This window comes from Peromyscus maniculatus, chromosome 14, assembly GCF_049852395.1.
Source record: "Peromyscus maniculatus bairdii isolate BWxNUB_F1_BW_parent chromosome 14, HU_Pman_BW_mat_3.1, whole genome shotgun sequence".
Taxonomy (NCBI): Eukaryota; Metazoa; Chordata; class Mammalia; order Rodentia; family Cricetidae; genus Peromyscus; species Peromyscus maniculatus.
In genome coordinates this window covers 50,624,634-50,639,769 of record NC_134865.1, presented here as the reverse complement: position 1 = coordinate 50,639,769, position 15,136 = coordinate 50,624,634, and the positions used below count along the sequence as shown (strand labels likewise).

The 15,136-nt window shown below is 35.9% G+C and overlaps 1 protein-coding gene and 2 pseudogenes across 13 annotated transcripts in view; 2 read left to right on the top strand and 1 right to left on the bottom strand.

The window, feature by feature from the left end:
• Gphn (gephyrin) overlaps nt 1-15,136 on the bottom strand; it is a 400,632-nt gene that overhangs the window by 273,431 nt on the left and 112,065 nt on the right. For all 13 annotated transcript variants that reach the window (XM_076551603.1, XM_076551612.1, XM_076551606.1 and 10 more), the window contains one exon: nt 7,231-7,288. In XM_076551603.1, the coding sequence (XP_076407718.1) occupies nt 7,231-7,288 (58 nt within the window). The remainder of the gene's footprint in view (nt 1-7,230; nt 7,289-15,136) is intronic.
• On the top strand, nt 3,096-3,779 carry LOC102928272 (ephrin type-A receptor 7 pseudogene; annotated as a pseudogene).
• On the top strand, nt 13,883-14,533 carry LOC143268521 (TGF-beta receptor type-1 pseudogene; annotated as a pseudogene).

The window sequence follows — 15,136 nt, the reverse complement described above, 5'->3', positions numbered from 1 at the left end:
CCAAACACTTGGCTGAATTTGATGCATCAATCATTAAGATCATAGTTATTAGTTTTAGTTTATAGATTAAAAGTATAGTTTTATTAGTTTTGGTCTAGTATACATCAAATAAATCTCAGTTTGTCATATATATTACAAATGAAGCTCATTAAAAAATGAACTGAACATAGTGTAAGTTTCTTCGTGGATTCTCTATTCTACTCGTTGATCTACATGTCTAGTTTTTTTAACTTTGTAATTTTGAATACTGTACTTACAGTTTAAAAAGTAAAGTTAGTTAGCTCAATTAATTTTTCCCAAAGGTTCTATCAGTTTGCATATAATTTTACAACAAATTCATATAATTTTAAAAACTTATTAAAAATTCAAAAGGAAATATGTAAAAATTATAGGTTAAAATTTTTAGAAAATTAACATTACTATGTTGAATCTTTCCATCCCTGGATGTGGTATATCTTTCCAATTTTTATATGTATTTATTTTTATTTAATGTGACTGAGTGTTTTGCCTGCATGTATGACTGTGTACAATGTGCTTTACTGTTGTACACAGAGGCCAGAAGAGACATCAGATTCTCTGCAACTGAAGCTACAGATTATAAATGATAGAACCACCACATGAATGCTGGGAACTGAATCTGGGTCCTCTGTAAGAACCATATGTGCTGTTAATGATTGAGTCATCCCTCCTGCCCCTATTATCTCTCTATTTCTTTAAATAAGTTACGTATTTAGCATTTTGTGGTTTTCAGCATATGTGTAATCTTTTTGTTTGTTTTCAAGACATAGTCTCTCTGTACAGCCTTGGCTGGCCTAGAACTTGCGTCTGTAGACCAGGGTGCCCCCCACCCCCGTCCGAGTGCTGGGATTAAAGGCATACAATCTTAAGTAAATATCTAGCCATTTTATTTTCTCTGGAGAAATTGTATGTTGTGCTGCTTTAAATATCAGATTTCAACATTTGTTGTTGGAAGTGCATGCAAGATAATTTCTTTTTTCCTCTGGTATTGTATTTCACAAATGAACTAAAATTACTTCTTAGTACACTTTTATATATACACAGTCGAGTAATATGCAAACAGGGATTGCTTTTCTTTTTAATTTGTAATATGTCAGGTTTTTAACTCTTTTTCTTGCCTTACCATGCTATTGAGAGTTTCTGGTATTGAACTGAATAAAGACAGTAAGAGATGAAATGACTATTTTATTCCTAGCCATAGGGTAAAAAAATCATCCTTTCACTATCAAATGTTACCTAGAGTCTTGTGGTTTGTCTTCTTCCTCGTTTTCTCTCTGTACTCTCTTAATAGGAAAAGAAATTCATCTTTATTCCTACTTTGCAGAGAATTCTCATCATGAAAGGGTCTGGGATTACATCAAATACCCTTTCTTCAAAAAATCTGTGAATAAATTTTGTCAGTTTTAGGCTTGCTTATATGGCAGATTATACAATTATTATTTTCTAAAGCTAGTTTAGCATATTTCAAATCTTAACTGGTCAAGATGTATAAATATTTTCATACACTGTATGCTTTCATTAATAATCTTTTATTAACAAATTTAAGTTAATGAGAGATAGGAGTGGTCTGCTACTTTCTTTGTTTTAACTTTGTTTCTGTGGTTTATGTATCAGGAGTATACCAGTTACGTAAAATGGAATGAGAAATATTTTCTCTTGCTATCTCTCTGATATGATTTGAGGGTGTTTCCAATGGGTTCATGTGTTGGAGGCTTGCTCCTCAGTATGGTGATTTGGAGATGGTGATGTGAACATTAAAGATGTAGGGTACTGGGGATAATCATCAGGTAATACAATGTGTTGACCATAGAAGGGATTAAAGTAATTCTACAGGGATTAGATTGGTCATGGGCACTAGAAAAAAAATGTGAGGGTGTTCAAGGTAGAGTGAGACCAGTACCAGGCAGAGGGGAGCAGGAGGTTTCAACAGCGATAAATATGCCCTGAAAATTAGAGATGACCATGGTTAAGATGAAAGGATTTAAATGCCAGCCTGAAAATAGGGGATTTTAGTTGGCAATTAGGAACATGAAACTTCTAAATAATATCTAGTTCCATTTGAAGAACTTGAATTAAAAAAAAAAAAAACAAAAAAAGGTGAAAAAGCAGATAGAATATATAGAATGCTTAAGAAAATAGAAACACTTTGAAATAGTTATTAATCAGAGAAAATGTCATTTATATCATCTTTCAAAAATATTCTGAAAGTCATTTATTATGGCTTTGCAACTGAACAAATGGTCCTCCATAATTACTCAGACACTCTGGGAATCCAGAAGACAGAGAAACCTGATTAAAGAGTAGCCTACCACTCTCTGTAACAGTAAGCACTACCATGCTCACTATGATTCTGTTTCTTTACATTAAAAATGTGTATGAGCAAGCAAGACTCCTCAATGGGTGAGGATACTTGCCATCAACCCTGCCAGTCTGAGTTCAATCTCTGAGCCCATATGGTAGAAGAGGAGAACTGACTCTGGCAAGTTGTCCTCTGATCTCCACACGTGCATTGTGGCATACACATACACATACAAAATAAACAAATATATATTGTATATGCCCATCATGTACATGCAGAAAATAAATCACTTATATATTACTGAAGCAACTTATTATTTCAATTACATTTTTTTACTCTTCAAACTATTAGACTGAATGATTTAGTGACATCTCCCTACATTATAAAAATAGTACATGTGAAATGCAGATTACTAACTAAAAATTAAGTAAATAAAATCTATAAGCTGTTCTTTCACATACTTTGGATATCTCCCCTTTTGTACTATTTAAAAATATATGCTCGATTTGCAAAAGTTGTATGTTTTACAAAGAAGTCAACATAATTTTAAATGCCATATTTTAAAAATACAATTCAAGTAGAAAACACAGTGTGAACAAACAGGAGAGGGAGAGAAATCAAAGAGTTGAGTGAGGAACAGCAGTCCTGGAACCCAGAAGGGAATTAATGCAAGGAGCACAATAATAAACCACAATAAGCCAGTTTGGAGCAAACAGCATCTTAAAAGCTGCAAACCATTTGCAGGAAAAAAAAAAGAAATCAAACGTGCTCACGCACCATGATTCTTCAAGCTTGGTACCCTTTGTGAATTATTTTGTGCTACATCTGGCTGTTCTGCTTTGCACACAAGAAGCGTAGCTGGAAAAGAAGTACCACTGCTGGACTATAAGGCACAACAAACAGAATCAAAAGGTATTCTCTCTCTATCCAATTGGAGGGAAGAAATTAGTGGTTTGAATGAGAACTAAAGTCTGATAAGAACATGCCAGGTGTGCCAAGTCAGGAAGTCCAACTAAAACAACTGGCTGTGGACTAAGCAGATTTCAAGGTAATGTACAAATGTTTCATAGAATGGAAATTCACTCTGAGCGATTGTAATAGTCTTCCCAGAGTACTGAGAACTTGCAAGGAAACCTTTACCTTGTACTGTTATGAAACAGACTACCACAATGGCAGAAATAGATGAGAAACCTTCTATGTAAAAAAAGACACCAGTGCTGAAGATTAAAGTTTTACACAAGCTGATCTTGGTAAAAGAAAAAGGAAGCTGAACACGAAGGTTAGAGAGATTGAACCTTTGTCCAAAAAGGGATTCTATCTTGCCTTTGTGGATACAGACGCTTGGACAGCTTTAGTTTCTGTCAAAGCATACAAGAAAGGCTGCTCCATTATTGGGAACTTAGCTCTTTTTCCAGATTCAGTGACTGGTCCCTTTTCCATTTGTAATGTTTTATATCTGTAGCTTTCAGGTTTATACTTTCTATTTGGATTTTTTTGAAATTTTCTCACTTTCACAAGATATCCCATTTGTTGTGAACAGGATTCATATACATGTATTGGAGCATTTTTAGGATAGTTTAAATTTTCTTTACAATTTTTTTTATTATTTATTAAAAATAATGCTGTATAATTTTCCCTCTTTCTCTCTTCCCTCTAACCCCTTACATGTTTTTCCCACTTCCTCTCAAATTTATAGGTTTTTAAATTGTCAAGTATGTATGTATAAATGAATAAATATATAAATACAACTTGCTGAATGTACACAGTATTGCCTGTATGTATATGCTTTTGGGGCTGAGCACTTGGTACCAGACAATCAATTAGGGTGCTCATCCCTGCAGAAGATCAATTCTCCCTCTCTCAGTAGGTGCTAGTTATCTATAGCTCTTCATTTAAGAATGGGGTTTGGTGAGACTCTCCCCATCCACATTGGCATGTTGACTAGTAACATTGTTCATGTTTTATTTAGGCAGAGATACTGTTGAGATTTCATGAGTGGTTTTCCTGTCATATCTAGCAGACACAATCTTAAAATTCTTAATAGATAATCTCAGCATTTGATATACTTTTCGATCTGGTGTCTGATGACTATTTCTTGGCTCTTGGTATGAAAAGAGATCATACACTCAGCATTTGAGGGTTCATGAGAATACTGTATTTTAGTAAATACCTCCAATGTTATGAATGGAACAGCTTGAGGATCACATGGAGATATGTGTTCAATATCTTGTTAGGTACACCAATATCACTCTGGCAAAAGAGAAGCACTAATTCATACTGGCAAGTAGAGGTTCACTTTCCTTGTTGGACCCAAAAAAGTCTTGCCTGGTAAAAGTGGGTATCACCTTATTTCACTGTATTTCACTGTTGATCTTAAATAGGGGCAGATGCTGAGACCAAGAATAGGGAAAGAAAATGGTTAAGTGACACTGTATGGTGTCTTCAGCCTTGTTGATATGGCAGAGGAGTGACGGCTTGACCTTTAAACTAGGTAAGATAACAATGACTAGCTTCACCTTGCACTGTCTTATTCAGACATACTATCCCTGGATGGGTGTCTTGGATGGGACGGCTGTGGACAGAAATGGAGGGATGAAGATGGAAGATGAAATCTCTACTTGGCTCTGCTAACCTCTTTAAAGGTTAACTAACTGACTTTTTTGATTGATGTTTACTGAAAATTAAGTGAAGAGTGCTGAACTGGTTTTCATATTCTTAGGCAACTCTGATCATTTTCTCCCAGCCAGACAATAGGCTTATGTGCGAGAATCCATACAAGCCTTTTTTCTGTGTCTGTTAGTTATTCCAGGTTGAAGGCTTCTTTAACACCCTGTCCAGAATATACTGAAGACCAGAATATATGGAAGATAAGTCAAAACAGGGAATTAATGGCTATGTCATTTCTTATATCCTGTTGTACTTAGATCATTTGCTCTTCTCTTTCCAATTTTTTGAGGTTTTCTATTTTTCCATATTTTCTACCAATCTTTAGATTCCTGCTAAAAGGAAGACTTTGGAGGACTTAGGTTACTTCATTTTTGCTGGTTTTAGAAGTGTTTTCAGCAACAATACTTTTGAAAACTGACAAATTTATTGTAATATAGTCTGGAGCAATTAATTCATAAGCAATATATGAAGTAAATAATGGTTTTTGATGTTTAAACATAATGAATATATTACAACTGACAAAATTGAGTTAGGTTTCATTAATTGACATTTTAAGACTAAAAATATGCAATAAAATATGTATATTTATTTGTACATGGTACGTTACAAGTAGCATATCAAACTTAAGCTACATCATATACTTTTGATAATTTCAGATTACTTGACACTCAGCTGGATGGTGGTCACGCATGACTTTAATCCTAGCATCAAGGAGGCAGAGGAAGGTGGATCTCTGTGAATTCAAGGCCAGCCCTGTCACATAGAGAAAGTTCCAGAACAGCCAGGGCTATTACTCAGAGAAAGCAGTTATCAAAAAACGAAAGAAAACAACAACAACAAAAAGTTTTAAGAGTTATTCCACCAACACATTTGAAAACATTTTTATGCCTCAATGCTCAACTCCATTCAGTTACATGTCATATGCTTTAAGGAATCTCCTAATACAATTCATAATTCTAAAATCAGACAAAACAAAATAAAACCTTCAGAAAAATTTAAAACCCCTTACAAGAAGAGTCAACTTTTCTGTAAATTAGTTAAATACAAATCTATTGCTTCTAGTGCATATCTGCTCTAGGATATGTCTTTAGCCCACTTAATGTTATTGCCTAATAGAACTTTACATGTTGATTCTATTTACTAGCATGATCTCAACTAACTGCGGATGATTACATATTCTAATGTCAATCATAGGGTTCTTCTCTCTGCTTGATCTAGGCTGACTTATCTGATGAATCCTAATATTCTTGAAATTCCTTTTTTTTTTTTTTTTTTGGCTTTTTGAGATAGGGTTTCTCTGTGTTAATGGTACTGGCTGTCCTGGAACTCACTTTGAAGACCGGGATGGTCTAAAACTCACAGAGATCCTCCTGCTTCTGCCTCCCGGGTTCTGGGATTAAAGGCCTGCAACCATTACACACAGCTAAATTTGTCTTTTCTTTTCCTTGAGAGACTCAGATCTTGTTATACAGTCTGGTTGCTTAGAATATGATGTGTAGACCATGCTGGCCCCAAAATTGTGATGGTCCTTTTGACTCTTAATTGCCAACTGCTGGGATTACAAGCTTGCTTCAATCACCATATCTGTTTTATGTGGTGCTAGAGATTGGATTCAGAGTTTTGTGCATGTAAGCAAGCACGCTCCAAACTGAGCTACATCCCGGCCCCTCTTTTTCTTTTTAATGCTAGAACAAATGTATAGCATTATTTCCTGGAGAGAGCATATTGTATAAGAGGTGACATATTGAAACTAATAGTTTCTCACATAATAATGAGTTTAAATTACTTAAAATTAATAAGGAAATTAAAGATTAATTACAAAATTTTCAACTTATTGAAGTTGATATTGAAAAGTTCAATCAAATTAAGCATTATAGATTGAGACTTTTATATATCAACCACAAGACTAGTAAAGACTTACAGGGACAGGAATATTAAAATGATAATCCATTATATATACTAATGCTTACACAAACTATGTCTTACATTTTCAATAAATCACATGGGAAGGTTTTTAAAAATATATTTTACTTAACTTTTCCCCCAGAACTGTATTGCAAACAGTAGATAAAACTTGATGGTGATTCTGTAATATGCATGTATTTTTAACTTGAGTAGAGTAATTAGGAGTTTAATAATATCTTAACATACCAATAGATTCAATGACATTTAAGAGGGAACAATTTTCCCCTCAGCTCCTAAATAAAATGCTAAGCCTCGGTAGGCATGAAAATTTCATACTATACCTTGATTTCTTCTATTTCATCTGGTACTATCTTGTATGCTGATATAGTCCCACCCAACCTGAAATTAGGAGAAGAAAATATTCTTAAAACCAGCAACCGTGTTAAAAACATATGAATGATATATGCCATTTGCATTAGAGTGCCACCAGAAATCTCCCAAGACCTACCTACCTCAGTAGCCATGGGGAAAAACATTTTGTTGCATTTTCCCATTTCTTAGTTTAGAAGAGACAGACAACAAATGACTACCCAAAGAGGAAACATTACATTGGATTTTTATTCTGAATTAAACTTCCATTATTGATGGTTTTAATAATGCTGAAGCTGTCACATTTATTGCTGGATTCTGTCACAACATATATCAAGAACCAAGAGCAAACCTATTTTTATTTGCTTAATTAATAGACTTGATTTCTTGAAATAGTGTTTCTGAAAATTGAACACAAAGTAAAGTTAACATATCCTGCTCTAAGCACATTTCCTAGTTTCCCAATAATTAGCATATTATACTTGTGTGGTGTAATTGTCACAACTAATAAATCAATATTGATTTTGCTTAATTTTTTTAAAAACAAAGAGTCTAAGAGATGAATGTGTCTAGCACTAGCAGAGATCCACGGCTAGGCCCCGGGTGGAGCTCCGGGAGTCCAATTAGTGAGAAAGAGGAAGGTTTATATGAGCGAGAATTGTTGAGACCAAGGTTGAATAAAGCACAGGAACAAATAGCCAAATGAATGGAAACACATGAACTATGAACCAATGGCTGAGGGGCCCCCAACTGGATCAGGCCCTCTGAATGGGTGAGACAGTTGATTGGCTTGATCTGTTTGGGAGGACATGTAAAACTGAATTGTATTGTAAAATAAAACTAAAAAAAAAAACAGAGTCTAAGAGATGAAAGTGTCTATCTAGCACTATCAAAGAGAAAGAGAAAACCAACTGTGAGTTATAGTTTTAGCACTAATATTTTAATTTAAATAATTTCAAAGCAGAAAGCTTTAAAGACATCATTATAAAAAAAGATTTTACAGTTTTTTTCTTTTTAACAATTCTTTATACTTAAAGCAGTCATTAAAATTAACACGTGCAACAATTGTTACATAAATGGGATAGAGTACAGAAACAGTTCTAATTTGTTATAAAAAAATTCAAAGATGCTATAGTGAAAATGGTTGATAAGGAAAGAAAAATACAAAGTTTCAATGCTATGATCAACCTAAATCCTATTTATAGAAACAATTCATTTTTCTCATGATTACTCTTAAAAAGCATCTTAAGATACCTCAATCTGCTCCAATAAAGATGGAGGAAGGTAACTTTCCAGTTAAGTATTTATCTAACTTCAAACAAATGGAATGGTTTTGACCATTAAGAAGGTGAGGCAAGCCAGATATGACATGGCTGTTACAGTTTGGTCTACAAAGTAAGTTTCCAGGACACTCAGGGCAGTTACACATAGAAACCCTGTCTCAAAAAACCAAAAATATTCAAAAACAAACACACACACAAAAAAAAACTAACAAAACAAACAAAAAAAAGAAAGGAGAATGGAAATAGAGTGTAAATGCTGGAGGAAAATATTCAGTACATAGATAGAAGCTATTCAGAAAATGTAAGGAAGCAACTAATAACTTATTGGGGGGGGGGTTAAGAATAAACTTATTTCAAACTACCCTTATTTTCCACCTACTTCCTGAATACAACCAAAAATAGTGCTTTTGACCTCTGAACTAACTTCTGAAAATGGTATTTCCATCTCCATGGCATAATTAAACACAGATACATTCTAAATACCCTTAGTTTTAAGATGTTATCAGTATCAGTTTCTTTACCAGGCCTTAGGTCACAAAATGACTTACTCCAGATTTTATTACATAAACTCTCCATCTTACTGATGAAGAAAGAATAAATGCTGAAATAAGTATATAAAAAGTATTGCCGGGCGGTGGTGGCGCACGCCTTTAATCCCAGCACTCGGGAGGCAGAGGCAGGCGGATCTCTGTGAGTTCGAGGCCAGCCTGGGCTACCAAGTGAGTTCCAGGAAAGGCGCAAAGCTACACAGAGAAACCCTGTCTCGAAAAACCAAAAAAAAAAAAAAAAAAAAGTATTATACATTGACACTCAAACTGATAACAATACCTTCAATGCTACAAGTAGTACAGAAGTCTCCCTTATCCAGAGTACTCAGAACTACAAGTATTTCATATCTCCTATTTCTGGATTTTGTGATATTCCATATCCATAACTTAGAGATGAGACCCAATTCTAAATAACCATTATTATTAAAGGTACATTTATGTATTTATGATGATGTGCGTCACCATGGGCCAAGGGACATAAAGTGGTCAAAAGACAACTTGCCAGTGTCACTTTTATCCTTCTACTATGCAGGTTCCAAGGTGAAACTTGGGTTGTCAGGCTTGGTGGCAGATACCTTCACCTGCTGTGTCATCTAATTGGCCCTGTGTTTTACACACACACCTCTTGGGTAATTGTTTAACCTATTTTTGTTGTGCCTGCAAGAAGTCATGTAGAATTTTCACTTAAGGCATCTTGTTGATGTTCAAAAGATTTCAGATTTTATAGCATGTCAGGTCTCAGGATTTCAGATTAGAGATGCTCAACTTGTATTCAAATATGTGCAAATCATTGTATCAGAGTTTAAATTCATTTTATCATTTAATTCTTAGAATTTACAGGAGCAACTATGAAAAGTGTGAAAATTTTCACAACCTTTTACTGGAGCATTAACTCCATATAAAATAATGGGCTTCATCATGACATTGTCATACATTTACATTTATTTATGTATGTATACATATTACACACACACACACACACACACACACACACACACACACATATATATATATATATATATATATATATGTATATATTAGGTTTCATTGTGAAATTGTCATCCATTACTACACTTAGCTGAGCCACTAGCTACTGTGCCCCCATTCCCTGGGTTCACTTCCTATTTGCAAAAAGCCCTTCTATTTTCATGCCTTATTGCTTTATTCTGTATGGCAGCAAACATACAATACTTGTCTTTTTAAATTTGGCTTGTTTTTTCAAACATGATCTCCAGTTTAACCCACGTTCTTTCAAATGACATAATTCTGTTGTTCTTTATGGATGAACAATATTCCATTATTTGTACATTTTCTATTCTAGAAAATGCAGCATTTTCTATTCATTTATCTACTGAATGTCATCTACACAGGTTCAATGACTTAACTACTGTGAATAGTGCAGCAACAAATGTGTTATCTCCATCATATGTTGCCTATGATTCCTTTGGGTACATAACCAGTGTGTTAGGGTTTCTATTCCTGTGAAGAGACATCATGGCCATGGCAACTCTTATAAAGAAAAAACATTTAATTGAGGATGTTTATCATCATGGCAGAACATGGTGGTGTGCAGGCACACATGGTACTAGAGAAGGAGCTGAAAGTCCTACATCTTGATCTGCAGGTAACAGGAAGTGAACTGAACCAGGCATACCTTGAGCATAGGAGACCTCAAAGCCCATCCCCACAGTGACACACTTTCTCCAACAAGGGCACACTTACATCAACAAGGCTGCACCTCCTAACAATACCACTCACTAAAAGCTTATGGAGGCCAATTACATTTATACTACCATACCCAGTTAAACCAGTTAAATCACAAGGCTTCACTAGTACACAATCAACCCACACTATTGAAGTGCTCCGTTTCCTGCACCTTTTCTAACTGTGGTTTCTTTTTAGAGAGCTTCATGAATGTAATTTGAACATATTCATCTCTACCTCTTCCCAACTTTTCTGACAGGCACCCTTTCCACACTTCACTCATGTTCCAAAAATTGTGAGTTTTTTTCTCTCTACCTTCCCTCCTATCAAGATCTAAATGATTGCCACTCTAACCAGGTCAATATGAAACACCAAGATAACTTTTGTTTGGTTTTTGGTTTTTTTGAAAAAGGGTCTCACATTGGCCTTGAATTTTGTCAATCTTCTTGTGTCAGATGAGATTACAAACTTGAGCCACCAAAGTCTGATTCTCCTTCTAGTTTTGGTTTGCATTTCTTTGATGGCAAGATACTGAACATTTTTTAATGTATTTATTCATATTTGTACTCTTCTGAGACTACAGTCTTCTGTTCATTTGCCCACGTATTGACTGGAGGATTTGTTCTTTTGCTCTTTGATTTTTGAGATCATTATATACTTTGAAGAATAATCCCCAGTTAGATGACAAGTTGACAATATTTTCTCCCATACTGTAGGATGTTTCTTACTCTGGCTATTCTCTCCTATATTGTATAGAAGCTTGGTGACTTGATTTGATACCATATGTCAATTCTGGAATAAAAATTTGTCAAAGGACTCATAACTATATTAACAGCTGGAATTAAAAATTTAGTTCAAAAACTATTGAAGGGATCATAAAACCCATATGGAAACTTAAAAGATACAGAACAGTCAAACAATCCTGAAAAAATATTTGGGAGTTGTACTTTGTTTTTTCTGAAACTAGAGTAATCAAGACAATGTGATCCTGTTATTTCTCCTCACCCTGTCTCAAATATAGTTCTAATTTCCATGAATTTACCTATTTCACTGAGCAGAATGTGTTCAAGGTTCATATAGTATAGCAGTATGTAGCAGAATTTTATTTTGCTTTTATGGCTGAATTTTATTGCATTTATGTCTAAATCACACTTGTTTATTCTTCTGAAAATAATGGCTGGATGATATTGTAAAGAACAGAAGAATTCAAGTTTCTATTTAAGTCATTCCTTCTAAATGTTTTGGGAAGATTACTTGGCTAGAATTGTTTGATCATTCTATGATGAGAGGCAGGTCAATCCAAGGATTTTCCTGAGACCCTGATGTATGGAAAAGGAATGTAGTTTCATGTCTAAAACCAGGAACATGCTTGGCAAAGCCAGTAATAGCTTGGTCAGGGAGGAAACCCCTACAACACATACAAAGACCTAATATATGGGAAAAAGAACATATGCTTGGCAAGGTCAGAAATGGCTTGTGGCCAGGGCCTTGGGAGAACTGGGACTTCAGATCCTGAGAGGTCAACTCTTTCCCCCTAAAGGGCCATGGCTATCAGCCCCAAGACCACTCAGTCTGTGATGCCTTTACGATAACCCATGTTCTCTTTGTGTAACTTTGCTTGATAAGCTTCCTGCTGGATTTCATCCCACTGTATGATAGCTTTCTGCTGATTCTGTCTCATTTCCCCCTGAAAACTATGTATTATAAATGTTGTACTTTATAAACTTGCTTGGTATAAGCCATCAGCTTGTTCAAGAACTCTTGATTCCAAACTATGCTGTCTTGTTACTATTTTCTCATCTCTGGTCTACCCTTTTAGTAACCTATTACTGAAGAGCTAGATTTAATTAAAACGATTTTTCAGTAAGATAAGATACAACTTTTTTCATACAGAACCAAAGAAGTTATTATATGGCCTAAAAATTATTACTTTTTATATAAATCATTCAGGATTATAATCTGACTCATATTTAAACCTAAAACAATCAAAGGTTTGATACTGGTTCTAACTCAAGGTTGATATGAAATATAAAATTTTAAACTTAAAAAAAAAAAAAAGCTGACAGTCATCAGCTCTAAAGGTTAACTGTAAACAATGTCGCTCTCCTTTGCATCCGGCTCCTCTGTCAACAGCCAGGGGTTAACTTTTACGCCACTTGCCCCTTATAGCCAATAACTGCTAGGATGAAAGTTAACTTTTAATAGTTGTTTCTATGTGACTCCTAGCATGCATCCCATGCCTGATGCTTTTCCTCTTTACTATAAAAAGGGGGCCAGAACCTGCCTCCATTGCCATAGCCTCAGAAATCCCTAACAGTGGCTGTAGTCTCAGATAGCTGATAAGGTTTTGTACCCCTTGGTGATTTTTTATTTTTTTTCTTTGTATTTTTCTGGAATAAAGTTTGCTTCTTATAGCGATATATTGTATACCCTAGCAAACTTACCTGAAGATAGGAGGCCAGAGCTAGCCAGTAAATTAGACATAGAGGTCAGGCAGTGATGGCACACACCTTTAATCCTATCATTCGGGAGGCAGAGATCCATCTGGATCTCTATGAGTTCAAGGCCACAACAAGCTACATGAGAGAAACAGATCCAGGAAGTGGTGGAACACATCTTTAATGCTAGCACTTGAGATCTTATGCTTTTGCTTAGGAAGCACACACAACTTTAATCCCAGGAAGTGATGTCTGGGCACAGAAAGGTATATAAGGTGTGAGGAAACAGGAACTCATCTCTCTTAAGGTCGAGGATTTTATAGAGGTAAGAACATCACTGGCTTCTTCTGTTTCTCTACTTTCACCTCAATATTTGGCTCTGGGTTTTATTTATTTATTTATTAATAAGACCTTTAAAGATTGTTGTTACATTTGGCACCCAACGTTTGTGGCAGGAATTCATGAAAAAGCCGCTTGTTTATGGTCTTGCAGTCCCCAGCTCAGGCCCGACCTGTATGCAACCGATTGTGGTGGTGCATGCTGAAGGAGACAGAGGCAGGAGAATCCCGAGTTCGAGGCTAACCTGGGAGGCTTGCTGAGGAGGAGCTGTGGCCAGGGCTGGGTCGGGCCACAAATGGTGTTGGCAGGACCATGGAGGTGATGGCGGCTGCTCCAAGTTGCTGGCTGCTTCTAATTGTATTGGTGGCAGCAGAGATGCTGCTACCAGGGACAAAGGGTTAACCATTACTTGTTTAGATAACAATTGCCAGAACCATCATGTTACAAGAAAGCATTGGCAAAGGTCAGTTTGGAGAAGTTTGGCAAGGCAAGTGGTGGGGAGAAGAAGTTGCTGTGAAGATATTCTGTTCTAGGGAAGAACGTTCATGGTTCTAAGAGGCAGAGACTTATCAGACTGTGCTGTTACACCATGAAAACATCCTAGGATTTATAGCAGCAGACAAAAAAGACGATGGCACATGGACTCAGCTGTGGCTGGTGTCAGATAACCATTAGCATGGATCCCTTTTAGATTACTTGAATAGATAACACTGTTACAGTGAAAGGGATGATCAAACTCGCTGTCCAAGGGGAGCAGTAGTGACCATCTTCACATGGAGATTGCTGGTACCCAAGGACAGCCATATATTGCTCACAGAGATTTGAAATCAAAGAATATCTTGGTGAAGAAGAATGGAAGCTGTTGTATTGCAAACTTGGGACTGGTTGAGACACGATTCTGCCACAGATACAATTGATATTGCCCCAAGCCACAGAGTAGGCACTAAAAATTTTCTGCAGTGAACCATGACCACACCTAACAGTGACTTTGAAGTCTCTAAGAACATGATGGGGCCCCACAATAATGATTCCATACAGACAATGATAATACCACTAAGCTGTCAAGCACCACCCAAAGATCAGCTTTGGACTACAAACTGCTCAGGACAATTTCGAGATGACTAGCTGAGATGATCCAGCCTCACAGACTACATGAGCAAGGACTTGAGACAAGCCCTGCACTTTCCCATTATTGGACAACAAATGATACAGCTACCTCTCCCAGAACTTGACAAATAACCCTAAAATTTTGTGTTTTCAGGACCCCCCTAAAGATGCTGTCACCCCCGGACAGCAGGGAGTAAATGTAAGAACAGGACACCCACATTCCCAAGAGGTGGGGTGGGTGGTTTTTGGTCATTCAATGGGTTATGGATAATTGTCATTGTTTAGGATGGTTGGCTACAAGTTATTAATTGTTAACGATCAGGAAAAAGCTAAACAAAGGAGATTAGATTCAGGGTTCTTGTTTTGTTTTTTTGTTTTTTTTTAAAGGGGGTGGATTATTGAATCTATTCTGAAAAAAAGATATAGAAATAATAGGATAAAAGGGTAGATTATTGAATC